We start from the raw sequence: 25,409 nt of genomic DNA, 5'->3' as shown, positions 1-25,409 counted from the left end.
GCTGGTGGTGGGGAAGAGGAGGCAGGGCTTCAAAGCACCTCCAGATGGGTCCTCTGATGGACTTGGCCATTATTTCATCCAGAGCTTGGCCAGCTCTCTGTGACTCCAGAAACTGAAAGCTTAAGGACAGTGAATTAGCTTTGCATCCTGTTGGTTTATGGGTTGCATTTCTCCCTTCATCAGAGTGACCATGTTTAAAAGTTTTGCCTCCTTTCATGGTACACCTATTCCCTCCCTTCTCTTTCTACCTCCTCACATGTTCTTTTGTCCTCCATTTTCTCCAGGCCAAGACCCAGCAGCATAAACAAAGAGAAGAACTCTGAACATGCAGGTGGGTACAGGGCATGTCTGTCCTAAAATGACCATTGTAGTCTTGACTCAGAGGTGACATTTGGAAAGCTTGGATAAATCCTATTCTTTTAAAAAATTCTTTAAATTCATTTTAATTCTTTGATGGGCTCAGTGGTCTCTCCCAGAGCCCAGTCCCTGGGAGTGTTCTCTGGTGGTGCAGTGAGAATTCCTCCCCTTTGCAGGTGTGACTAGGTTCATTTTCTCCAAGTCTTTCCGGCCTTGGCTCCTTCCCTCAAAGCCATTGCCCCCCATCCGGATCAGCTCTCCTTCTTCTAACAATAATAAAATGGACAGCATGGAAGGAGAGAACAAGGAAGCAGGCACTGGCTATGATAATGACAGTAGAGAATACCAGGAGCAGAGTTCAGAAGGAAAAAATTCTAAGGTAAGGAGACCAAACTAAGTCCTGTGAGGTAGATTTTCAGTTTATGTGCTGGAGGCAGAGCTTGGAGAGCTTTTCCTATGCTGTGAGCCCAGGGAAGCAGCTGAGCCAAAGAAGAGCTCAGCTGGACACTGTGCTTCAGGCTGGCTCTGCAATGGGTGTGTAGTGCAGCCTTCATGTCCTCAGTGTGGATCAATAACAGGAGAGGTCTTACAATGGTTTCTGGGCTCTGCCGTGGTTCTTCCTCTGTCTTATGGCTGAGAAAACACCAACAAGCAGTCAGAGCAGCTAAAGATGTCCACTCTGGACAGGCTGTACTCCTAGATTTAGTAAGCAATGGGTTTCTTTGAACCGTCTCTGTGTCTTGGTGGTGGTTTCTGTCAGCTGTGCCTGGTTAGGATGGAAAAAGGTGTTTGCTGGAACAGGCAGTCCTGCAAAGGCAGTTCCAGGTTGTCTCAGCTTTTGACTTGTACAGCCATGCCCTCTGCACAGTTGTCCCTGCTGCTATTTCAGGACTTCATCAGCTTCTGGGCAGCTGTGTGCTCTGGCATGGCTTTGTGCAGAGGGAAGGGATGGGAGGTGGCCATGGGGAGAGCAGCCCAGAGCCCAGCCCCACGATTGCATTTGCAGCAGGGCCAGGGCCTGCAGTTGTTTTGGGTTTGCCATGGGGTGCAGCAGGAGGCAGATGAACAACAGCTTTGGTAGACAGAATGTGCAATCAAGGACTCTGGTAGTTGATTTCAGCCTTGCAGAGAAAGGGCCCAGTGTATCCCTGACAGGAACTGACCCCCTCACTGAAGTTTGAACAGGTCCTGGTTTGGCTCTTTAGCTGGGCCAGAAATGATGGGATATGAAGGAAGGGTGTGCACCTGCCCCTGCTGCCCCCAGCCCCATTCCTGGCCATGGCATGGGGGCCCTGGAGCAATGTGGGCAGGCAGAGAGCTTGCAGAGAGCAGCAGGGCAGGGAGCTCTGCTGAACTTCCTCAGTGCCAGGGAGCCTGAAATGATGGATGTGTGGGAGCTGGAGAGCAGCCAGCATCCCGAGAGCTCAGCAGCATCTGGGCTCCAAGGCTGCAGGGGAAGTGCAGGAGGGAAGGGCAGCAGCAGGAGAAATGAGGGGCTTGAGAAAAGCAGGTTTTGGCATCCTGCAGAATGGTTTTGTGGGGACGTGGCTGGAGATCAGCAGTGGCTGTGAGACACCTCAGGGGCAGGGAGAGAACAGTGATCTAAAGCCACTGCCATGCCATCCAAAAGGGCAGTGGAGGCAGGGGCACCTCAGAACATCTTGATGTCAAACATGTGAATGCCAGCTGGGAATGCAGCCACACTTGGAGAAACCTGAGCAGAAGGGGAGAGGTGGCAAATGTGTGACATGGGCTGACCCTCACCTCCTCCCTTTACTAGGTCACCCTTCCTCATCCTGGGCCAAGCTGCTTCATCAGTTTGGCTTTTCCTGCCAGGTCCCAGTTAAATGCATGGCTAAATGTCTTGAAGCATGAATGGGGGCAAGTCTGGATGCTTGACCTGAGCACTGTATTCTCCTCTTTCCAGACTTCCTTGCTCTATTCCAGTGGTGGGGATATGAAGAAGGGGTCACTGGCACTGCCTTTGATCCCCCCCATACGCAGGGCAGGCAGTCCCCCTGTGGGCAGCGCTGCAGGGTCTCTGGAAAGCTCTCCCCAGCTGGAATTCCAGGAGTCCCAGGAGATGAGGTGAGCCAAGGTGTCTGCTGCTGCAGTGTGCTGTTCAGCTCTCTCTTCCCATCTCGTGTGGTTATTTTGCCCAGTCAGGTGTCCCATGTATTTAGGCAAGCCTCTTTGTATTCACCATTATGCCCATCTATGATGATCCAGCACAATGTCAAAGGCAACAGCAATGTCCCAAGAGCAGAGGTGGTGGTGGGGAAGAGGAGGCAGGGCTTCAAAGAACCTCCTGATGGGTCCTCTGATGGACTTGGCTATTGTTTCACACAGAACTTGGTCAACTCTGTGTGACTCCAGCATCTGAAAGCTTAAGGACAATGAATCAGCTTTGCATCCTGTTGGTTTATGAGTTGCATTTCCTCCTTCATCAGAGTGACCATGCTAAGAAGTTTTGCCTCCTCTCATGGTACACCCATTCCCTCCCTTCTCTTTCTACCTCCTCACATGTTCTTTTGTCCTCCATTTTCTCCAGGCCAAGACCCAGCAGCATAAACAAAGAGAACTTTGAACATGCAGGTGGGTACAGGGCATGTCTGTCCTAAAATGACCATTGTAGTCTTGACTCAGAGGTGATATTTGGAAAGCCTGGTTAAAACCCATTGTTTTAAAAATTTCTTTAAATTCATTTCAATTCCTTGATGGGCTCACTGGACTCTCCCAGAGCCCAGTCCCTGGGGCTGTGCTCCAGTGGTGCAGTGAAAATTCCTCCAGTTTGAAGCGTTGAGTGGCAGGAGCTGGAGTGGTGCCTTGGGGCCCTGGAGATGCAGTGCAGGGCAAGGAAACATTCCTTTCCATCCTGCACATGCCTTTTATCTCCTGCAGCCTTTCTAGTGTCACAATTAGGGTAAAGAAAGCATTTATCATGAAATGAGAGATGTTCCCACTCCTTCCTCCTGCTTTTGAAGAAGAAAACCTTTCCTTGGGGCAGTTTCTGAGCCGAACCCTTTGAGATCTGAAGAGGATTCATGGACATTGCCTGGTTTTGCACTGGCAGAAATCTGGAAATTTCCTATGATAGAAAGTCCTGTTGAATTTTCCAATGAAGGTGAAGGTGGCTTCCAAATGGATGCAGCCTATGCAGGGTGTGAGTTTGTCATGCTGTGACAGCACAAGCCCACAGCCACCCATGGCAGGTTCACAGTGACAAATCTCTTGCCCAGCTCTCTCTGCCTGTGTCAGTGTTGCAGGCTGAGGCTGGGGCAGGAGATGCCTTCTGCCTTGTCCCTGTCCCTGCCTTGCCTGATCCCTGACAAGTGGAATTGTGCCAGACAAAATGCAGTCTCTGGTGCATCTGGGTCAGGCAATGCTTTCAAGTTGAAAGCCCCAATGACACTGTTGTTGTTCCTGTGTCATCTCTGGGTGTGTAATGATAGGAGAGATGAGACTTGGAGAAATAATTCTGCTGATGCAGAAAAAGGGATCAGATCCCCTGGTTCCTTTGGGGATCAGGGTTAGTTCTGCCAAATCCTGGCTGTGGCCCCTTTGGAATGACTCTTTACTCGCTCATATGCAGCTGGAATGCTTAATGCAGCTAGGGAATAGTATTGCTCACTAAGTAAGGTGACAATTTTTCTGGATTAATTCTGTACTAGAAATTATCTATTTCATTAAACCTTACCTGTTGTGGTTTTAAAAATGATCAGGCCATTCTACAGGGATAAAAAAATACAGATTGGAGAATGGTCTTTTTTTAATGATCTGCCCTTTGTAATCTCCACTAAAATTTTTTTAATTGTTATGAACTGCCATGATCAGAAATGTTTTCAACCAGGTCATGATTATATGGGGTTTGGGTCTGTGCAGCAAAGAAAGCAGGAAATACAGCCATGGAGCAATGAAGCTGAGCAAAACCAAAATATTTGAAAGCTAATTTGTTCCCTGCAGATTTGGGTCCTTGAATACTGGGGACTTGAAATGGGTATGCAAAGCTTCTTTTACTTCTGACATGGGGTGCCATTGTTCACGTACCAGCACTTCCTTCCTTGTGAAGAGAAATGGAATGAGTTTTGGAACCAACCAAACCCAACCCAGAACTGAGTGGGAGTTACAGAAACAAAGGCCATGAAAACTAGCTTTGGAAACCAATTATTTCCTAGGTGTAATTGTCAAATTCTGGATACCACTGTGGGTTGCCAACTGTTTGGAAGGAAAGGGATTTCAAAGTAGTGGATGGGCAATGAGTAACACCTAAGCAAAGCAGTAGAAGCTTTGTCTCTTGGCTTCCCTGCTCCATACAGTTAGAGGAATTCTAGTGATGCTAGTTTCATGAAATAAAAAAACAGAGTGATCTTCTGAATAGTAAAAACACCTTGGACGCCTCATCAATCTTTGGATGGATTGATTGTAAGGGTGGGAGTTCACCTAACTCACTTCTTCCCTTGTGAGCACGGCTGAGCCTCACACCGAGGTGAGGGGGGAGCTGGGCCACTCTGTTGGGAGGAAGGGTCTTGTGTCAGCCCAGAGAGGCCGTGCACATTGCCAGGGAACAGCTGTGCCCTGCGTGTGCCCCTGCAAGGAGCTGTGCTGCTGCCAGTGCCCCTGGAGCTGCAGGGCTGCTGAGCTGTGGGGCAGGCAGAGGAGCAGGAGGGTGCAGGTGCAGCTGAGCCATTCCTGGAGAGCACAGGGCTCTGGGCTCCCTGCTGTCCCAGGGCAGCCCAGAGGCCAGGCTGTGCCTGTGCTAGCTCTGGGCAAGTGGCTCAGGGTTTTGCCCTGGCCTGCCTCAAGTGTCTGCCAGCAGGAGCATGTTTCCCTGTGCAGCTGTTTAGAAGTTTGCAGGAAATGTGTCCCATGAAATATGGAGCTTCAGATGCTTTAGATTGTGTCGTCACCTCTGTTATATTTTGTGTGTCCATTTTGCTGGCCTGACTGACAGCAGTGGTCCCAAGGAGGTTACCTTGGGATCTGTAGTTTCCCTGCCAATATCCCAAAGGCTTTTACCTTCCAAGGCCCTCCTTTGAAAGAGCCACTAGTTAAGTCTCCTTTTTTTTATTATGCTGACCATTCTGCAGGGGCAAAAAGTCCTGATTTAAGACATTGCTTTTTTTCTACTGCGTTGCCACTTAATTTATCCTCTGTGAAGCTGTTGTATAGAATTGCAACTAGAAAATTATGACGGTGTTCACAGGGGTCTCAGGTTGAGGGAAGAGATGAGGATTTGACTCCATTGTTCAGAAGGCTTGATTTATTATTTTATTATATATATTACATTAAAACTATACTAAAAGAATAGAAGAAAAACTATACTAAAAGAATAGAAGAAAGGATTTCCTCAGAAGGATTTCCTCTGTGTCCGAGCCAGCTGACTGTGATTGGCCATTAATTAGAAACAACCAACATGGGCCAATCACAGATCCACCTGTTGCATTCCACAGCAGCAGATAACCATTGTTTACATTTTGTTCCTGAGGCCTCTCAGCTTCTCAGGAGGAAAAATCCTAAGGAAAGGCTTTTTCATAAAAGATGTCTGTGACAGAAAATCAGCCTTTAGTCAGGCTGGCCCAAAAGTGGCCCAAGCTCATACAGTTTAGAATGAAAATCTTTGGGGAAAATGAAATATCTAGTGTCAAGAACACAGTTCACATTTGGGTAACACTCCTGCAATGCTCAGATTTTCTTTGAATGTCCTCTAAAATATTCCAACAAAAAGAAGACAATGTTGATCTAAATGCATACAGGTATTAGAACCTGGGGCTTCTTTCAGGAACCGGAAAGATGATGTTTACTAAAATCAGCGTGAAAAAGGGCAGAAAAGAATCTCTGTCAAGAGCAATCTCTGTCTCTGCCCTTCTCTGTCAGACACAGAGGCTCTCCAGCCTGCAGGGGCTGAGGCCTTCACCATGCAGCAGGTTTCAGTCTGCTGGCCAACAGAGCCATGTCGTGTCTGCTGCCAGTAGCCCTTCCCTTGGGAGAGGGTCCAGGCATTGTACCTTGCTGCTCTCAGTCACAATCTCTGTGTCTTGAGAGCTCTGCACTCTGGAACCTGTCTTGCCTGTTGCCCAGCATTGCATTTTTGGGGGCTTGAAGTCTGCCACAGGTTTACAGGAACCTTTGCTTCCATTCCCAGGCCTCCCACTGAGCCAGGCCAAGGAGACAGATCATCCCACCAGTCCTGGTCTAACGAGGGACAAAGAGCTGAGGGATGGCTTTGGAAAGGTAAGGGATAAGGACAGGGATGAGCAGACTTCCTTTCCAGTGGCTGTTTAGTGCTTGGCCCAAAATGTCACTGAAAATCATCATCTGCCACTCTTGGGGGATGGGGATTTCCTTGGGAATATATTGGACAGCTACAGAACCATTGCTTGGCCATTTCCAGTGGTGCCAAGGTCCCTGGTTTGGAGATGGTGCTAAGGTCATGCCTGAAGCATTCTTTATGTGCAAAGGCTGTTTTAGAGAAGTTCTGAATGGCAGAGCAAGCTACACATCAGTGCACATGGGCAAAGTGCACCCTTGGAAGCAAAGAAGCAAAGATTCTAATGTTGGGTGTAAGCAAGGCTGCAAAAGAAAATGGGAGAGGTTGATTTTTCCTGGTTACCTTTGTGGCTGTATCTCACAGCCCTCTCATTCTCAAGTTTTCTGCTCATTATCATCAGTGTTTCTGCAACTTGTTTTCACATGACTCCTCCTTTTGATCTCCTGATCTGAGAGACCAAGTCCTTCAGAGCCCTTCAGAGCTGAGTTGTTCAGAAGCCAGGAAGTGAGAAACAGCTGCAATTCCTGGCCATGAGTGTTAAGCAACAGCTCATTAGCCCTCCTTGCTGGGTATTGCACATGGTTTTTATTCTCCTGCCATGGCCTGTAGGAACTGAACTGCCTGCTCACTGGCCATGTCAGCTCTTCCTCTTGGAGCACTCCTATGACTTTGATGCTTCAAGCAGGGCTTCCTGACATAGGTTGCAGCTGCAGCAGTGGAAGGTTGTGGCACTGAAGTGTTCCCCCTCACTGTGTGTAATTGCCAAGGTGAGGACAGGAGACATTCCTCTGAAACTATTGGAATGTGGATGGAGCTGCATTGAAGCCTATGGCACTGTGTGGACTCTGTGCTCCTGATGAGATGTTGTGTGTGGTTTGTGTGTCTCTGCTTGCAGTCTATGATGTATTTCCATTGCTGCAGATCCGTGCTGCTTTGTGCATGTTGGCTCAAAAGAACTTGGAGCAGAAGGACGCAGAGCTTTTCGAGAGAGAGATGAAGAATAGGAGACAAAGGAAAACATCCTTGCAGCCTATTCCTGAGACAGTCGAGCCTGGGGATGCAGCTGAAGCAAGTAAGTGGTGGCTACACTTGTGGTGGTCCTTTGCAATCAGTGTTGCAATCAGACTGGGGAGCTGTTCTGCTTGCATCTGAGTGGAAGCTTGCTTGGGATTTAATTCTGTTTCTCAAAGGAAAATACAGAGGCATGAAGTGTCTTGCCCATGGCCTCACTGAGTCAGTAACAGAATATCAGCTTCCTCCCTTGACCTCTGAAGTCTTTTAGAGTAGAGAAAACTGTCTTGCAAAGTACACTGGGGCTTCAGACTCTCTCCTGGAGAGCAGCCTCCAGGGAAGGGGAGTCCAAAAGAATGCTTTTCAACTGGGGTGCAGCCTGGAAGAAACAAAATTCAGCTCCTTGTAATGAAGACACCAGAGTTCCATCTCCTGCCACTCCCTGCTGAGGAGCTGGTGCTGTAGAGCTGTGCTGAAGCCCCAGCCAGGGCTTCTGCTGTAGCCCCAGGAGGCAGCAGCGTTCCCGACTGAATCCCAGCTGAGGGGCTCTGCCTGCAGGGCTGTGAGCGCTGCCCGAGGGCGGCAGCGGGGCCCTGAGGAGGCAGCACTCAGCCCCAGGCCAGCACCCAAGGTTATCTGCACTTTGCTTTGGCAACTGCCCCTGCCAGCCTCTGCAACAGGAGAACAAAGGCAAAGCAATGCTGGGTTTCATTGTTTCTTAGGGAAAGCATCACTGCAGTTTGGCTTTAAGCTAGAATAGGGTAGATTTTGATTAGACATAAGGGAGAATTTTTTTTATAATGAAGGGAATGAAAAGCTGGAAGGGTTTTCCCAGAGAAGCTGTTGTTGTCCCATCCTTGAAGGTGTTCAAGGAAAACTTACATGGGGCTCTGAGGAACCAGCTCAGGATGAAGATGTCCCTGCTCACAGGGGTTGGACTAGATAGTGCTTAAAGGTGCCTTCCAACCCAAAATCTTCTAGGACTCTGTGCTCATTGTCCCATGTTAGTGTTATACTTGGTATAAAGTGGTATTTCATTGTTATACTTGAAGTTCTTTGGGATAACAAAGAGATGTTACGCAGCTCCAGCAAGTTTTCTGGCCCTTTCCATCATCGCCCTGTCCAGCATTCTCCCCTTACAAGCTCCTCTTTGGTCCCTGCAGCCTTTAGCCTACCACCTGTTGATGGCACAGCTTCTAGAGTGCAGAGAACACACCCTGGTGGTGCCTTGAAGAAGGAGGTCGTGAGGAAGCAGGACAACATTCCCTTACTGCCCAATACACCCATCATCCATGGGGATGGCAGCTTCCCACACAGCTCCTCAGGTAAGCCTGCTCCGTGGCAGCTTTTTCCACACGGGTTTGTCCTTGCACAAGGAGCACAAACTGCCTCCTGCCTCAGCCAGCACTGCTGGGATCTTGGCTCCATAGTCTGTCCTGAGAGTGAACAGCAAATCTACTTTTGAGTTACTCTAGCTTGGAAGTACTGGAGCAGTTGGTTCTTAGAGATCCATTGGAAAGTTGAGCTGAATAAAGTAGTGGTAAAGGCCTAATCTCTGGCTTTTGCCCATCCTGATCGTCCAAACTACAGCACTGGTGCCAGGAGGCAGCTGGGACTGCAGGGATGAGCTGCAGGGCAGTCTGCCAGGCTGTGCTCACTGTGCTCCTACAAGAACCACCACGATCAGTTGTTCACTCACCGTCTGGGCACCTGTGGCACTTGGGAGCTGGCGCTGCGGGGGCAATTGTCAGCTTCAGCCTGGAGCTGGGCCCAGCTGGGGGAGGCTGGGAGCAAGCAAGGAGCCCCAGGAGCCAGACAGCAGGGAAGCCTCTGAGCCAGCGCCAGTTTGTAGCACACGGAGCCCTGGCTGGGAGATGGGGCTGAGGCCGCTCCATGGCGGGGCCTTGCCCAGGGCTGCAGCACCCATGGCCGACCCTCTCCTCACAGTGACCTCGCAGACGGCCCCTGGTGCCAAGCGCCGAGAGGAGCCGCTCCGTGGGCGTGGGCAGAAGGACAGAGCCTCTTCAGACCCACAGCAGTCCTTGCAGGAGGCGCTCTCCTTGCTGGGCAGCGATGACTGGTAAGAAAGGCCCCGTTCCCTCTGTGTCCCTCTCGGCGTTAAGGTCGGTCAGAAGCGTGTCTTGCTCGTGCCTCGGAGCCCCGAGAGCCCAGAGGGCCAAAGGGCACTGGTGAAACCACTGCAGAGCAGGGAGAGGATGAAGATTGGGGAGCAGCCTTTTCTTGGCCTTGCTCTGCAGCAGTGCTGCAGCTGCAGCAGGCCCGTGCTGTTTCCTCGCTTTGCCTGCTGCTCCATGGAGCTGCAAAGGAAACCTTGAGGGAAGAGAGAAAGCTCTGGAAGGAGATGATTTGCTGGCTGAAGGCAGAAGCAGGATGGCAGAAGTTTTGAGTGTAGAGATTTGGGTGCCTTGGGCCACTGGCCCAGTGGGACTGAGTAAGATTCCTCTCTGCTCCCACTGCTGACAGCAATGGCAGGTGACAGGGTCTCCCTGTGACCTCCTGCATGGGAGTCCCAGAAGCAGCTCCAGGGAGTTCCTTTTTCTGAGAAATGGACTGAGTTGTGCTTTCAAGTCCCTCAGCCTGCCATTACTCCTGAAGGGCTCATGGCAGAAGAGAAGGAAAAAGAAAGAAAACCCTCTAGGAATCTTGCACTTTTGGAATTCAACTTTTTACCTCTCACTGCTTCATATGGACCTGAGATGTTTTGCCAATACTCCCAATGTGTCCCAAAATTATACACAGGCAGAAGGAGGCCCAGAGGTGATAACCCTACAAATTTTAGCTGATACTGGTTTTCTTTTTGATGTCTTTTTTTATCACTCCCTGGTGGATGCTTCATTCACACAGGGGTAAGGACTCCATTCACACCGGGATAAGCATGAAAAATCTGCCATGATGCATCTCCTTGTGGAATCACCTTTGCTTTGCCCTTTCACTTCTGCTTTCTCTTCCCCATTTCTCTTTGGTGCCCTGTGAGGTGCAGAGAGCTTCTGCAGGTGTGGGGGGTCCAGATGGCACTCAGGGGTGCCCGTGGGATTGGTCACCAGCCCTGGGCTGCAGCCCTGATGCCTCACAGACCTTCCTGTAGCTGAGGGCTTGCACAAAGCAAGTGCTCAGAGACAGAGTTGTTTGCACCTTTTAAATAACTTGTTGCTGTTGTGGGGGTTGTTTTAGGTAGGGGGTTTTGGGAAAAGCCAGAGTTTGCCCAGGGGTGGAATCTCCTGGGTCATCCTGCTGCTTTTTTGGGGAATGTGTGAGGTGGAGTGGAGGGGGTGACAGAGAGGCTGAGATTGTAGAGTGGAAACTCAGCTCCAGAGTGGCAGTGCAGACTCTCCCTGCTGAATGCCTGCTGGGGCTGACAAAGAAGGAAAATACCCCAATAACAGCCCGGTGGCACTGTGCCTCAGGGACAGGTACAGGGAGGTGACAAGAAACAGCAGCATGACCTGGTCTCACAGCTTCTAGGAAGCAGTGACAGAGGGGCCTCATGTGCCAGAGATTTCAGAAAGGCTGTCTTCTTAAATGGCCACTCTGAAACCCCTCTCTTTGCCTCTTGGGTTTGTGAATGCTTTTGACAGCCACAGCATCCTGGGGCAACACGTTCCAGGATTTCAATAAGCACTCCTTGAAAAGCACCTCCCATTGTTCAACTGAGCTGCCAGCCTGGTCATTTCAGAGGGTGCTGCCTTGGTGGAGAGAAAAATCAATCTTCTGCCTTTCAGGGAGCTGAAGGAGAAGGGACTCTTCACCATCAAACACCTGGCTGGGTCCCATTCAGAGGTCCTGCTTTGTAGACTTCGTGAGGTTTGCTTGGCACTTACCAGCGAGGTGAGAACATTGTTCTGAATTGTCCTCCATACTTCATACATGGTGTGTAGAGTAGGTATGTGCTTGCTCATCTCCATGTGTGCTCAAGGTCTGCCTTCATTTCTGGTTTTAGACCTGATATTTCTAATGTCTGTCAGCTATCTGTAGGATCCGTGGGTACATGCAGCTGTATCTACTGGCAGGTCAGGTATCTGACACTCATCTTTGATTGTGGTGCCTTTATAATGCAATGTGCAAAGGCAGAAACTGAGACACTAATAACATTATTTTCCAGAGTCCCAATCTCTGCCCAAACTGTAATTCAACACTGCAAATTATTCTGTAGACCAGAGCCTGTGTTTTCTGTTTCCTGGCTGAGTGCTTCAGCTGCTGGTGTTGCTTTTTTGAACAGGAGCACCTGACTCTTTAATCTTTATGACTTGTGCCTTTATGATCTGAAAGCAGCTCTTGCTTTAATTTTCTAGTAAAAGGGCCTAAAATCAAAGCTGTGGACATTTTAGAAGGGTTAAGTAGAACACTTTGGTCAAATTTTTTTTAGGCCTGCAGTAAGCAGGTCTGAGGCCAGAAATTGGTGCCAGAGTAAGTGCCTTTCTGTGCTTGTGCTCTCCTGCTCTTCTTGTACTTGTATGTTCCTCTGGACACAGTGGGATGTGTTGTCATTTCCTGGGACTTCTGTTGAAGGCAACTGGTTTTCTTTTCAAGGTGATTCTTATACTTCCCCTCATGACTTCCCCAGGTGACCAATCTCCGTTCCAAGGTGTCCTACTCTGCCATTGTCACTCTGGGAGAGCTCTTTGTGACCTTGAAGAAGGACATGGACTCTGAGGTGGATGAGGTTGCTCGGGTCCTTCTCCAGATGGTGTCCAACTCGCCAGAATTTGTTCAGAAAGCAGCCAGTCAGACCCTGGGGATCATGGTGGAGAATGCGACTCCTGCACGAGCAATGGCTGCTCTCATGGACATGGGAGTCAAGTAGGTTCTTCTTCTTTTAGTGATGTTCTTCACCTTTGTGTGTGTGGGAGGGAGAAGGGATGAGACAGAGAATGGGAATGGTGGGAGGGAAGGGTCCTGTATCCTGCATCTTCTGTGGACTCAGTGACTTGATTCTCCGACCACCCTCACTTCTTTCCTCTTGTCACCTATTTCTGCCCTCCTGCAGCCTATTATTAGTTCTCAGAATCACAGAACTGTAGAATATGGGGAGTCGGAAGGGGCCCATCAGGACCATCAAGTCCAGCTCCTGGCCTTGCACAGAACAGCCCAAGGGTCACACCAAGTGCCTGAGATTGTTGTCCAAATGCTTCTTCAACCCTGTCACCACTGTGACCACTGCCCTGGGGAGCCTGTTCCAGTGCCCAGCCACCCTCTGGGTGAAAAACCCTTTTTCCTGATATCCAAACTAAAGCTCCTCTGACTCAGCTTCCTGCTGCTTCCTGGAGTTCTCCCAGTCCGTCAGATTTTCCTAGATATGGTGACTGGTGGGGAAGGGAAAGTGCCTGCAAGGGCCAAGGATAGAGCCTTGTGCTTTTGTGGGAAGAGGGACAATTGCAATTGCAGCTGTGAGCAGTGTTTGGTATTTCACAGCACTAACCACAGAGGCCCTGGGGAAAACCACCTATCCTCATGATGCCATTAACTTGAGAAATGAGGAGGGTCCTTGCTGGGGCATGGAGCACATGGGGGACAATCTGCTGGGTGTGGCACAGCCTGCACAGCAGGGGCAGCTCCTGCCAAAGGAGTCTTGTATGACTGTCTTGGCCTTAGAGCTCTACTTTCCATTCAAACTGATGTTTCATGTTAGCCTTGAGATGATGAATCACTCTAAAGGCACCTTCACAGGCCGAGTGCCATGGGACAGTTGAAGCAAATGCTGCCTTAAATGTTGGTGATAGTTCCCAAGAGACACTCTCTAGAACAGGACAGCCTGGCTAAACTGCCTGCCACCCTTTCCCCAGCTTTGGAATAGGGAAAAACATTCAGATGGATCCATTGCCAAGCCTCACAGAAGAAACAGGCTGTATTGCTGGATATTCTGCAACTTCATGGCCCACAATGTGTTTTCCCTGCATTTGTTGTTTTCCAAAGTTCTGCAGATTTGGGGATAAATGGGTGGAAAGAGCCTCAATCCTGCTGCAGCTCTGTGTACTGGGTGCCCTCTGATGGGTCAGCATCAATTGTCCTTAATTTCTAAATTATTCATATGTCACCTATTTCTTTAATCTTTCTCAGAATAAATACTGAGAAAGAAATTGAGTATCAGACCGTGCAGGGAGGCTGAATTCCTCCCTCTTCCATGCAGGCAGGCCTTGTGTACCATGCTAACTTTGTGTTTACCTGAGGACAGAACCTTCTGCAGGTGTCTGAAGGTGCAGGGAGAGCCCAGGCTCCTTCCCCCAGCAAGGGCAGGGAGCAGGCTCTGGCCAAGGCCTGTGCTGCTGCTGCTCCTGGTCCCTGTGGCCCAGGGTTTGCTCTCTCCTCCCCAGCAGCCGCCACGCCCCGGTGCGGAAGCGTGCGGCCGAACTCCTCCTGTCCCTGATGGAGAGAATTGGAGCCACCAAGCTTGCAGGCACAGCCAGGGCTGAGAGGCTGGCACACGTGGCAGGGAAGCTTGCTCAGGACTGTCACAAGGACACAAGGTAATGATCTTCATTTCACCTCCTAAAACAGGAAAACCGTTTTGTGTCTGGCTATAAAGGTGAAACCACAAAAGAGTGGAAACTAAAGGGAATATGAAGTTACCTCATGGTGTGAATAATGGAATATGCTGAGTTGGAAGGGACCCTGATGGGGTCAAGTCCAGCTCCTGGCCATGTGCAATGACCCCAAGAGTCACTCCATATGCTTGAGAGCATTGTCCAAACACTTCTTGAGCTCTGTCAGCCTTGGCACTGTGACCACTGCTCTGGGTTGCCTGGGCAAATGGCTGTACTGGGAAACCTGAGGTTGGCCAGCAAAAAGGAGCATTGCCAACTTTTTCCTGTGGCTTGAAGGATTCTTTAGTGAGATGAAAAGAGCTCAGGTCAGCCAGTCCAACAGTTTTGTTTGGCCTTAGGTGCACAACACAAAGCCAAAGTGTTGGCTAATGTTCATCACTGAAGGATCCCAAACATCCATTTCTCATTCACTTCAGACTTTCCTAGAAATATTTCAGAGGTCTTCAGCCAACATATTCAGTCTTTCTAAACCTGTTCTGCAGATTTCTAGAATGCTGTTATCTGTGGCTCAGTGAACTCCACATTTCTTCTTGAAGAAAACTGTGGCAAAATCAACCCAAACCACCAAAATCCCCTTCCTTTGATGATGAAATTCCCATGAATAGCTGCCAAGAACACTAGAGCAACTAGCTGCCCCTGTGCAAACACATAGTATAGAATAATCAATAGGATGCATGAGGTGTTTTGTTCTGGCTTCCCTGCCAGTTAAAGAAAGTCAAATTATTGTGCAATGGCAGCAAGACACTGCTAATAGGCTCTGACAACAAAGCAGATGTGTTTTGCTTGTTCCCTGAGATCCTTTGATGCCACAGAAGCACACCCACAGTTTCAGAGTGAAATGGTATTTTTCTGTTGCCCCACATTCTCCTCTTGCCTCTTGTGTTCAGCTGACAGCACTGTGCAGTGTCAAGTGAGGTAAATCTCCCTCTTTGCTGAGCAGGAAATGCCTTCTTGTGCAAGGATTGCACCTGATGAGTTTAAGGTATCAGCCTTTTCTGTTAACACTCTTCCTGTGTTTGTTCACTTTTCTTTTGCTTCCTTTCTTCCTTCATGCCTTCCTGCCTTCCTTTTTGACTCCTTCCTTCCTTTCTTCTGTCCTCCCTTCCTTCCTTCCTTAGGCATTATGGACAGAAGATGGTGAAGATGTTGCTCAATCATCAACAATTTAAAAAGCTTTTGGAACAATCTCTTTCCACCCGTGACCTGGAAGATATTCTGACAAGAATCAAGAAGAAAGTAAGTGCTTGGCAGGAGAAATGTCTCCTTTGTGCAAGTATTGCCACTGCTAATATGAGATCAAACATACCCAATCTGTCTTTAGCTCATTCCTCTTCTGCTGAATCATTTTGCTCCTGGGAATGAGCTGTTAATCCTCAGCCTGTTCATCTGCAGATCACAAAGGAATTGATATTATTAGGGAAAAAGTGGGGTTTGAATATTTTCAATATCGGTCACAAAGAGGAAAGGGAAAGAGGAGAAAATGGGTTTACATTTAAGCGTAAGCCTCCACCATGCTCTCCCTACTCTGCCCCTGTAAAGGAATTAAGTGAGAATTGTGCTCCTGAAGATAACAGAGTCTTTGCAAAGGACACTGGAAATAGTAGTACCAAGAAAATTTGCAAATACACAAAAGATGTCCAAGTCAATCCTAGTTACTTCAATTACTGTCTGTCTTTTGGGAATGCTGCCCTGCTGTCAAGCCCTGTGGAGCTGGAAGAAGCTTGGTGAATTCAGCAGCATCCAGTGGAAAATCCTTTGTTTGCTTGGGGGGGGGGGGGGATTTTATTTTTCTATCGACATTATAGAAGGGAGCCTGCCTTTGTGCAGGCACAGGGAGAATGAGTGTTGAACCAAATCAACTTCAAACACAATGGGCCAACCCCCAAAGAGTCCAGTTTGTTCTGCTGCTTCCTTCACAAACACTCATTGCCTGCCAGTTTGCATTATTCCCATTTATGCTCAAGACTAAGGAATTTGGGATTTTATATTGCTGCTCAGTCTGGTAGCACCCATAACCTGCCTTGGGCTACCTACTGAAAACAAAGAGTTGGCATCACTGAATCTCTGGTCTGTTTCCATCTGTAAGTTAGGAAATGTTTCCCTAAGCCTTGGTAGCAGTGATCCTGGTTCTAATTTGTGTTTTCAACAGGGAATTTCCAATTTTATACTCCAAAGATTGATGGGGTTTCTCTATGTCTTTGTAGGGGATGGCAAACCAGAAGGGTGAAGGCCCATCTGTCAAGGAGCCAGTGAAGGAGAGGAACGGTGGCCCAAAGAAGCCCCAGGCCACATTGTCTTCTAGCAAATGGTACTGAGCACTTTTTTTAGATGAGACAAAGCACATGACAAGCTTTACATGTCTCTTCCTCAGGAAAAACTTTCTGGCAGAGATGACCAGTGCCACAGATTGTTTCCTTTCCCTACAAATGCTCTAGGATAAAAAATATCTACTTCTGCATTGTGCTGAACACAACTTCTCTGGAGGGGTTTCCACAAAAATGGAGAGACAAAAAGACACCCATTGGTTGCAGCTCAGACAATGCAGTGCAGTGGCAAGGGCAGTGTTGTGGAGGCTGGGAGAGGGCCAAGTTTCTGCTGCCTGACTTGGGACAAGTAAATTCAAACAGGGCTTTGTTTTCATCTGAGTGGAGTCTTTTTCAGATGGGTGTTTTGATGAGAAATCTCAGTCTGGAAGCAAGATGCCATTCCACAAAGATGCAGTTCTCATCCATGTGGTTTGGTCTGGCTGAATCATGGTTTTCTTACACTCAAACAGTATCAAGTTTGAGTAGTAAGGAGCAAGGCAATTCCTGAACAACTTCAGTCAACAGGTGTCTCAGTGTGGACTTTTTGTCTTGATATTCCTGTCCTTCATGTAATTTGCTTGATGGACAGCATGTTTGGTTTATTTCCCCCTGTGCTGCAATCAGCATTTAAGACAGGAATTGCTCCTTGCTGTCTCTTTCATGGCAGTTGCAGAGCTGCTTGTACCTCTTCTCCTCTGATAACAGAATTTAGCTCTGTCCTGCTCAGCAGTGGCAGGAAAGTGACCACATGCCTCAGTAGCACAGCTAGCATCTTCCCGTGCTCATGGAAGAGACAGGTTGATCAGGAGAATTGTTCCCAGTGGGTTTGTTAACCTGTGCATCTAGGCTCTAGGGAAGCAAATGAAATGTGAGTGGAGTGTAGTTCTGGGATGTCTGGCTTCCATTTTTATCTCTCTTACTGATTTTCTGAATCCTTCAAATATAGCCCTGTTTATCGGTTCAGATGCATCTGAGCTACTTTTCCAGATTGTCATGCCTGGTGTAGAGACGCTTCTCCAGAGTGATGAGTTTCCTTATTCTAAGACACACATGTCCCTTATGAGGAAGCATTTAGACTTGGAAGCAGTGTCTCTCTTTCTCCACAAAGCAATGTGACCTGTGTGCCCTGGCAGCCATCTGAAGATAGATCAGATGCATCTCATCCTTGGTTTTCCTCAGTGAGCTCTGGCAAGAACGTTACTTGCAGATTGTCTCCGGTAATCATTGTCATGAGGTCCACATTGTTCTTCAGACCCTCATGACTTTCCAGCTTGAAATCACATAATAGGAAAACTGCTCAAGATGTTTTGCTCACAATTAACTGAAGGTATTGTCTGTGGCTGCAGCTCTCTCCATAGAGAGCAGCAGGCACAACTTTCCCAGGCATTGTCCCGGGGAAGGCTGTGAGAAGATCAGAGAAAAGAATCAGAAACAATTCTTATCTGCCCTTGCTGTGCCTGTTGTTGTGAACATGTGGAATGTGTTATAGAGATTTGTTTACTAAAGGGTAATTTCTTAATTGGCTACTGGTGATGGTGTTTTGGATTCAATTGACCAATCTGGTCTGTCTGTGTCTGACTGTCTGTAAGGGTGATGAGTTTCTGTATAGTATAGTATAGTATAGTATCGTATAGTATAGTATCGTATAGTATAGTATAGTATAGTATAGTGTAATAAAGTGATTGATCAGCCCTCTGGAATCATGGAGTCAATGCTAATTATTTCCTCGACAGGGATGCCATGCTACAATAATTATCACCAACAAGTCCTCATTTGGTTTTATTTTCCAGGGTGAAATCTCTCTCTGATGGACACCTCCTACACTGTGCAAAAGCCCAGGTCACGTCACCTCCAGCTGTGGAAGAAACGGAGCTGCTCCAGAAGCTTTACCATCTCCTGGAAGCCAAGGGGTTTCAGACAAGGATGGAAGGAGTGGAACTCCTCCAAGACCTGTGCAGAACAAACCCCCAGCTCATCTCCACCAACATTGTCCAAGTATGTAGGGTATCTTCACTGCTCCTTTCCTTTAGCTCCTTTCCTAAGCCTGTAGCAGCAAAGTTAATTCAGTGTGTCTTGGCACTCCATCCTGGCTGTTTGGGACACGCTGGTCCCTCTTACCCAGACAAATGTAATTCAGGTCCAGGCTTCAGGACAAGTTATTTCAGTCCAGCTGTATTTGTCCGGCAGGTGCCTATTGATGCTGTTCATCAGATGATGGCAGAATTTTCTGCTGGTGTAACTGCTGCTGTCTCCTACTCCCAGTTGGGTTAAGTGAAGGAAATCCAGCCCCTGAAAGCATGGCAATTGTTCTCTAGACCAAAAATGGGTTTGCATAGGGAAGAGAAGTATCAGGCTGGGTTGGTTTAAACCCATTTGGTTTTTCAAAAACAACACTTCTATATACTCCATCTTGTCTTACATAGGCACAACTCTGGCTACTCATTTCCATCCTTGTTCCTATTCCTCTTGGTAAAGACAGTGCTCACCCTTCTTGGGGGGTCTTTTTTTCTCTTTGGAAAAGGATGGAAACAGCTAAGGACTCATCTCTGCCTTCTCCTCCCAGTAGCTGCTTTTTCCCTTTTTCCAGGAAAAGGTGCCTGATAATGTGGCTGTCAAGGGACTGAACCTGCTCTAATGAGAGCTGTACAGCACATTCCATTTCAGAAGTCCACCTGTTACTTAGAGAAATGGTCTGGATCCTGGAAGAGTTGATCAGAGCCCTGCACTTCTCCAGACACTGGCTCTGAGACAAACAAAATAAAACTTAGATCTTCTCCAGCCATGGTTTCGGCAAAATCATAACTGCCGTCAGTACTTGAGGCAACTGTATAGAAAACCAGGCATTGTAAACATCTGCTTCCATTCAAAGCAAAGGTACTCTTTAGCATTAATAAATGGAATTGATTTAATGATTTATAGACGGAGAGAAATACCATAGGGGCTACTCTGTCCCCAGCCCAACCTCTTAAAAACAGAAGAAAATCTTTCAACCAGCATGAGGTTGCGCCACTATTCCAGTGAGTGGCCCACAGGAAAACAGTGAAATTGTGCAAGCGAGTGCTGACCTGACAGAAAGGATCACTTTCATCTTTGACATTGCTGACTGCGACAGCCACTCTTCAGACAAGGACATTTGAATCCAGCTTTCATGTTGCTTGTTCTCTTCACAGATTTTTGATTATTTTATCCTGAGAATATCTGACAGCCACAAGAAAGTGAAGCAGAGGGCGCTGGACGTGCTGGCTGAAATCACAGGAGCCCTGAAAGATGCCTTGAACCCAGTGATCATTGGTTTGGTGGAAGGAATAACAAAGAACCTGAACTCAAAGGATCCCAGGGTTCGTGCTGCAGCTGTGAAAGCACTGGAAGAATCCATTGCTCATTTGGGTAAGGCTGAGCCCTGGCAGGGACTCTCCTCAACTTCGTCTCTGTCTCTCCTGCACAAGAGAGCGCTGAGTGCCTTGACAGCTGCTCTTGTCTGTGGAACACTGCAGCTGACACCCACCAGAAGCTGTGCAGCTGCAGTCCTTATGCACCATCCCCAACAGGCTGGAATGTGCAGCAGCATTTCCCAACAGTCCCAGGCTCCCTTGGCTCTGTGCCACTTGTCTGAAGAGCAAGTCCTGGGCTACAGCTTTGCTACAGTTCAGAGGCAAAGGGGGTTTGGAGTGTGCTTGGGCCCTGTCTGACTTCCCAAATGAACAGCTTTGCTGTTGGCATGAAGGGACACTGGCCCATCAGAGCTTCTGCAGAGCAGCCACCTGGGAGGCTCTACATTAGAGGCATCAGCTGCCTATCTTCCACTTTTCTTCTTTGTCTTCCATGTTCAAAGGGGAACTTATGATTCACCAAGTTCATTTCATTAGAACAAACAGGTATAAACCCAGCTGTCAATGATGCCTTGTTCCACATGTTGTTTTGCATGGGGCAAGATGGCCACAGCAATTAACTACATAGGCAAGGACTGCTCTAAATTCCTCTGCCACACAGATTTATGTCAGCTCTGAGAATGCCCACTGGGGAAATATGCCTGAAAAAAGGAGTGTTGAAGAGGCAGGTCTTCAAGAGGAGTTTCCACTTTCTCCTCCCCAGCTGCTCTGTAAACTCAGGAACTGCCTGACTCAGTGCCTTTCTGTGACCCAAGTATGGGCTTCTTCCTTTTTGCTCTGGGATGCAAAACGTTTTCACTGCTTCCATGTGACTGAACTCTTGAGGTCCCTGATGTGAAATGTTTTAACATAGCTCCTGCTACAGCAGACAAGTTTGGATTTACAAATGTGAAAGGAGAGCTTTTCTTTTGGAATTTTAAACCCTGCCAAGCAGGCTGGAAGGAAAGAAGAAAAGGATTCAAAAATCCACAGAAATGTACTTTATTTTATAAAATGGGGTTGGCCCTGCCCTTTCCCTCCTCACTGTCCTTTCTCCTATGACCTGAGAAAAGTGAGCAGAACCATGTGTTTCCCTTGTAGATCATGTGTCACTGCTGAAAGAGTTCAGCTACCAATGGAATCACCTGAGTGGCCAAGCTCTGCTGGATGTCACCGAGTGTATCACAGGTATGGCCTCCCCTTCTGAGCCAAGAGCTCTGCCCAGGGAGTATTGACAGGGAATGCCTGTGAACAGACAGCAGAGCAGCTCCTCCACATCAGGAGGTGCTGAGCTTGTCCCTGCTGCCCAATAGCCCAGGCAGGTGGATTTGGCAGGATTTCCCTGGCTGCTGCAGAGCTGGGCAGCATCTGAGATGGGGGCAGCGCTCGGCCTCGGGGCTGAGCTCTCACTGGGGCATCTCAGAACCACCTCCAGCAAAGGGAGGGGCTGAAAATACCCCAGCTGGATCCTCTCTGGGAAGCTCAGGGACATTTGTGATCTTTGAGGGGAAATGGTGGCAAATGCTGTTTCAGGGCATCAGTTTGTTCTGTCCTCACAAAATTCTTGTTTTTCTGTTGGAAAGTTTTGAGGCTGAACCATGCAGAGCCTGGGGGTCACAGCTCAGGTCAAAACTCAACAGAGGCATCAGAGGCAGGGGTTTAGTGCAAGGCAGCCTCTGGGGCACAGGGACAGAAGCAGAGTGCTGAGGCTCCCTGCCTGTGCTGTCAAAGTGGCTTGGACTGAGCCTTTCAGGGTGTGCAAACAGTGTCTGCCTGTGCCAGCGCTGTCCAAAATGCTACAAATGCAGCTGATAATTGATTCCTCAGAGGAGCTTGCTATGTCAGCAAGAGCCAAGGAATGGAAAAAGGATAATCTCAATATATAGTAGAGAGGAGAATTGATCACCTTGCTTTACCTGGGGCTAAATCCACTGCTAATTATGCCAACATCATTGAATGCAAGGTTTAATACACTTTGTGTCTCCATTAGGAATCTCAAAAGGGCATGTTCAGTGACTAGGAATGTCAAAGGCCCTTTAAAGAGCATTTGAATAAAGTAGATCTCCAGCAACAGGGAATTTAGTTTAGCAGTTCTTTTGATCTCTTTTTCAAATAAAGGAATTAACCATAAATTAGGATTACTTTAGAAAGAGCAGATGTTGTCTCTGAGATTTAGTAGGAACAGACAGCTGTTCCTCACGTTCAGTAGTCACCGATGTCTTTAACTGCATTTAAACTCAAATTAATTCCCATTTTAAAATGGGTACCATAAAGGGTACCATAAACCTTTCCTGCTTAGCAAAATTGGTTTTGGGTACTTGCAGGAACTCTTTCAATGTTGATGACTGGTGGTGGATTAACAGCATTGAGAAAATGAAGTCTCTTCCACCACAGAATATTAAATGGCTGCTAGATAACATTTTGTCTGATCAGAAAATAAGAATGGTCTCCAGAGCCATTCAGGTTTTGGTCTCTCAGCCAAATCTGCCATGCAAGAAGCCTGTTGGTAGTAAATTTTTGTCTGTGTTTGATATAGTTCAGTTCAAAAAATGGGCAGAGAGCACATTTCAGAGACAATATGAGAAAACATTCGTGTTTTGGTTGCATTTCAGTCCCCTGTGTAGCATTTTTCTTTCTCTATGCCCCTATTTCAGTGGACATTAAAAGAAAAAACGCCATTAACATTGGGAGGGGAAAGTGGCAATAAAATGTGGAGATACTCAAATGCCACAGCAATGGGATCTGGGTAATTCTCTAAGACACCCTGAGGTTTGAAACAGCTGTTTCTTGGAAGCCCCAAAAGCATTCTGCCAAAGACACCAGCTGGTCACTGATGTTTCCAATCCAGCTGTCAAGGAGCAGCCATCTCTGGTGGGCTGGAGTTTTGAGGTGTGTTCTAATCCTGCCCTTTGCTGTGTGCCACTGAGCACAGGGAAGAGCCAGATTAGACATTTGGAACTTGACATCAAAGTTACAAAAATGGAATCATCCCTTTATTAGAAATCTCTCCATTTCCTCTCTATGGTGCATTTCCAAATATTCAGTGTGGGTTTAGACAAGTTCCTAATGGAAATAAAAGGCAGTTGGACGTTTCATTCATTGTTCATGCAGAAAGAGATTGTGAAATAATTTAATAAATGTGCAAAGTCTGCCACAGGGACAAGGCTCTGGTTGGAGCAATTAGTCCTGAGGGGTTGGTGGTTCTGTTTCCAGGATGATCAGCTGCTTTGCCCGTTTCTGGATCAAGGGGCTCTGTGTGCTGTTTTGCTGATCTTGGCCAGAGAGGCTTGCCAGAAGCAAAAGCAGAGGTAGATCCTTGTTTGCATTGAGGTTGTGGCTAAGGAGCTGTGTCTCTGTCCCGGCAGTGCTTGTGCAGTGGGTCCATGCCAGGAGCCCTGCAGTCGTCCAGCGCGACGCCCTGCCCATGCTCTGGTCCTTCCTGGAGAACAAGGCGCTGCCCGTGCGGAGCGCCAGTGTCCGCACCGTGGCCACCAAGCTCGCCTCTGCCCTCTACAAGGTGATGGGCACCCAGCTGAAGAAATGTGCTGCCAGCAAGCCTGCACACGTGCGGGAAAACCTCTCCAAAATGCTGGGCTGGTGAGGGCGAGATGTTCTCCAGAAGGCTGAGGAAGCGCTGAGTTGGACACCCTGGATTTGCCTTTTTAGCTGTGCCAAAAAAGATGAAATCCAAAGGAAGGGTTTGCATCTGCCCCTGCTCTCTCCATTGCCCTTCCTGGTCATGGCATGGGGGGCCTGAAGCAGCTCCAGATGGAGGACAAGGTGAAGGGAATCATGGCTCAGCCTCACACAGAGGTGAGGGGGGAGCTGGGCCACTCTCTGTTGGGAGGAAGGGTCTTGTGGCAGCGCAGAGAGGCTGTGCACATTGCCAGGGAACAGCTGTGCCCTGCATGTGCCCCTGCAAGGAGCTGTGCTGCTGCCAGTGCCCCTGGAGCTGCAGGGCTGCTGAGCTGTGGGGCAGGCAGAGGAGCAGGAGGGTGCAGGTGCAGCTGAGCCATTCCTGGAGAGCACAGGGCTCTGGGCTCCCTGCTGTCCCAGGGCAGCCCAGAGGCCAGGCTGTGCCTGTGCTAGCTCTGGGCAAGTGGCTCAGGGTTTTGCCCTGGCCTGCCTCAAGTGTCTGCCAGCAGGAGCATGTTTCCCTGTGCAGCTGTTTAGAAGTTTGCAGGAAATGTGTCCCATGAAATACGGAGCTTTAGCTGCTTTAGGTTTGCATGGTGGCCACTGTTAAACTTTGTGTCTCCATTTTGCAGATCTGGCTGGTTACAGTCTTACCGAGAAGTTTTCTCCAGACACTTCCGATGTTCCCTCACCCACAAAGTCCTCGCCTCTCGTCCAGAAGAGCTCTCTTTCCTCCAAGCTCAGGAAGAAGCTGCTGCCTGCATGAAGAGTGTTTGAAGAATAGGATTGATGCCTTAGGCTTCATAGTTACAGCTGTACATATGTTCTGATCTTTAGATGTAGTTTTGAATTAATGTGTTTTGATTGTATCTTTAAAATTTTTGACATATTTTTAACTATATATATTTTTGATGATGAAAAAAGTAAATAAACAAATAAAACTTAAATAAACCAAGAGGAGAACGTGATACCAGGACCTGCTAGCCTAGAGATTATGGGAGTGCAGCTCACTCAATGTGCCAGTGTCTCACCACATCCTTTCCTCACTGGGCCTCTCCTCTTCCTCTTTGGCCATGTTTTCTTTGTGTCATTTGTGCTGCTCTTTGTTACTTGGCATTACAACGGGGCCACCATTGACCTGTTTGGGGGACAATGGATCCAAAAGATCCTGTCTAGTCAAAGGTTTTCTACCTAGGTGTGTTCTGTGCTCACCAAAGGCCTGAGCAAAGAAACAAAGAGAAGTGTGCCCAAATCCCAAAGCTTTGCTCCTTTGCAACCTCCCACAGATCTGGCTCACAGGGAAAAGTCACCTGTATGTATATTTACCTGGGACAGCAGTCCAGCTGTGTTGTTTGCACCTTGTTTGCAGAAGGATGAGTGCACTGGGAGGCCAATGACAAGTGACAAGGGTTCCTCCAATCTGTACTGCAGCCTGGGTGCCATTCAGCCCAGAACTAGGACATCATTTGTTCCCATGGACCAGTGCTTGCCAGTGTAATGAATTCCTGCACAGCTGGAAGAAGCAATTCTGGATTCAGCTCCAGCTCTTGGTGGGCTGCATGATCATTGACAATGCTGCCCTTCCAGAAATTATTCTGCAGTTTCCTTTCATAATCATTTGAAGTTTGAAACTTCACATTTCAATTTGCTTTGTCTTAGGGAAAAACACTTCTGGCCCCAGTGCAAACTGTACTCTTTTGACAGCAAAGTCCTCACGGTTGCCAGCTTCTGATGTCACACAATGTCACCTGGCTGCATGTGTTTGCTTTGCTCTGGGTCTAGTCCTGGCCTAGTAAAGCCCAGGCAGGGTGGCACATTGCAGGGAAAATGGGTCCATGAGCTTATGGGGTTGCCATCAGCAGCAGAGTGAATGTGCCCTTTGGGGATTTCTCTGGAGACAAAA

General features: G+C 48.1%; 1 protein-coding gene across 1 annotated transcript; it reads left to right on the top strand.

The window, feature by feature from the left end:
• Positions 1 to 646: 646 nt before the first annotated feature.
• Positions 647 to 23,471, top strand: LOC143692705 (TOG array regulator of axonemal microtubules protein 2-like). The gene is made up of 11 exons (XM_077172947.1): positions 647 to 736; positions 7,547 to 7,697; positions 8,800 to 8,961; positions 9,584 to 9,716; positions 11,377 to 11,482; positions 12,219 to 12,454; positions 13,966 to 14,118; positions 15,315 to 15,432; positions 19,673 to 19,889; positions 20,972 to 21,058; positions 23,272 to 23,471. The coding sequence occupies exons 1-11, from the start codon at positions 647 to 649 to the stop codon at positions 23,469 to 23,471; spliced, it is 1,653 nt and encodes a 550-aa protein (XP_077029062.1).
• The last annotated feature ends 1,938 nt before the right edge of the window (positions 23,472 to 25,409 follow it).

This window comes from Agelaius phoeniceus (genome assembly GCF_051311805.1).
Source record: "Agelaius phoeniceus isolate bAgePho1 chromosome W unlocalized genomic scaffold, bAgePho1.hap1 SUPER_W_unloc_2, whole genome shotgun sequence".
Lineage (NCBI taxonomy): Eukaryota > Metazoa > Chordata > Aves > Passeriformes > Icteridae > Agelaius > Agelaius phoeniceus.
The sequence above is the reverse complement of the archived record's forward strand: the minus strand, read 5'-3'. Positions and strand labels throughout refer to the sequence as shown.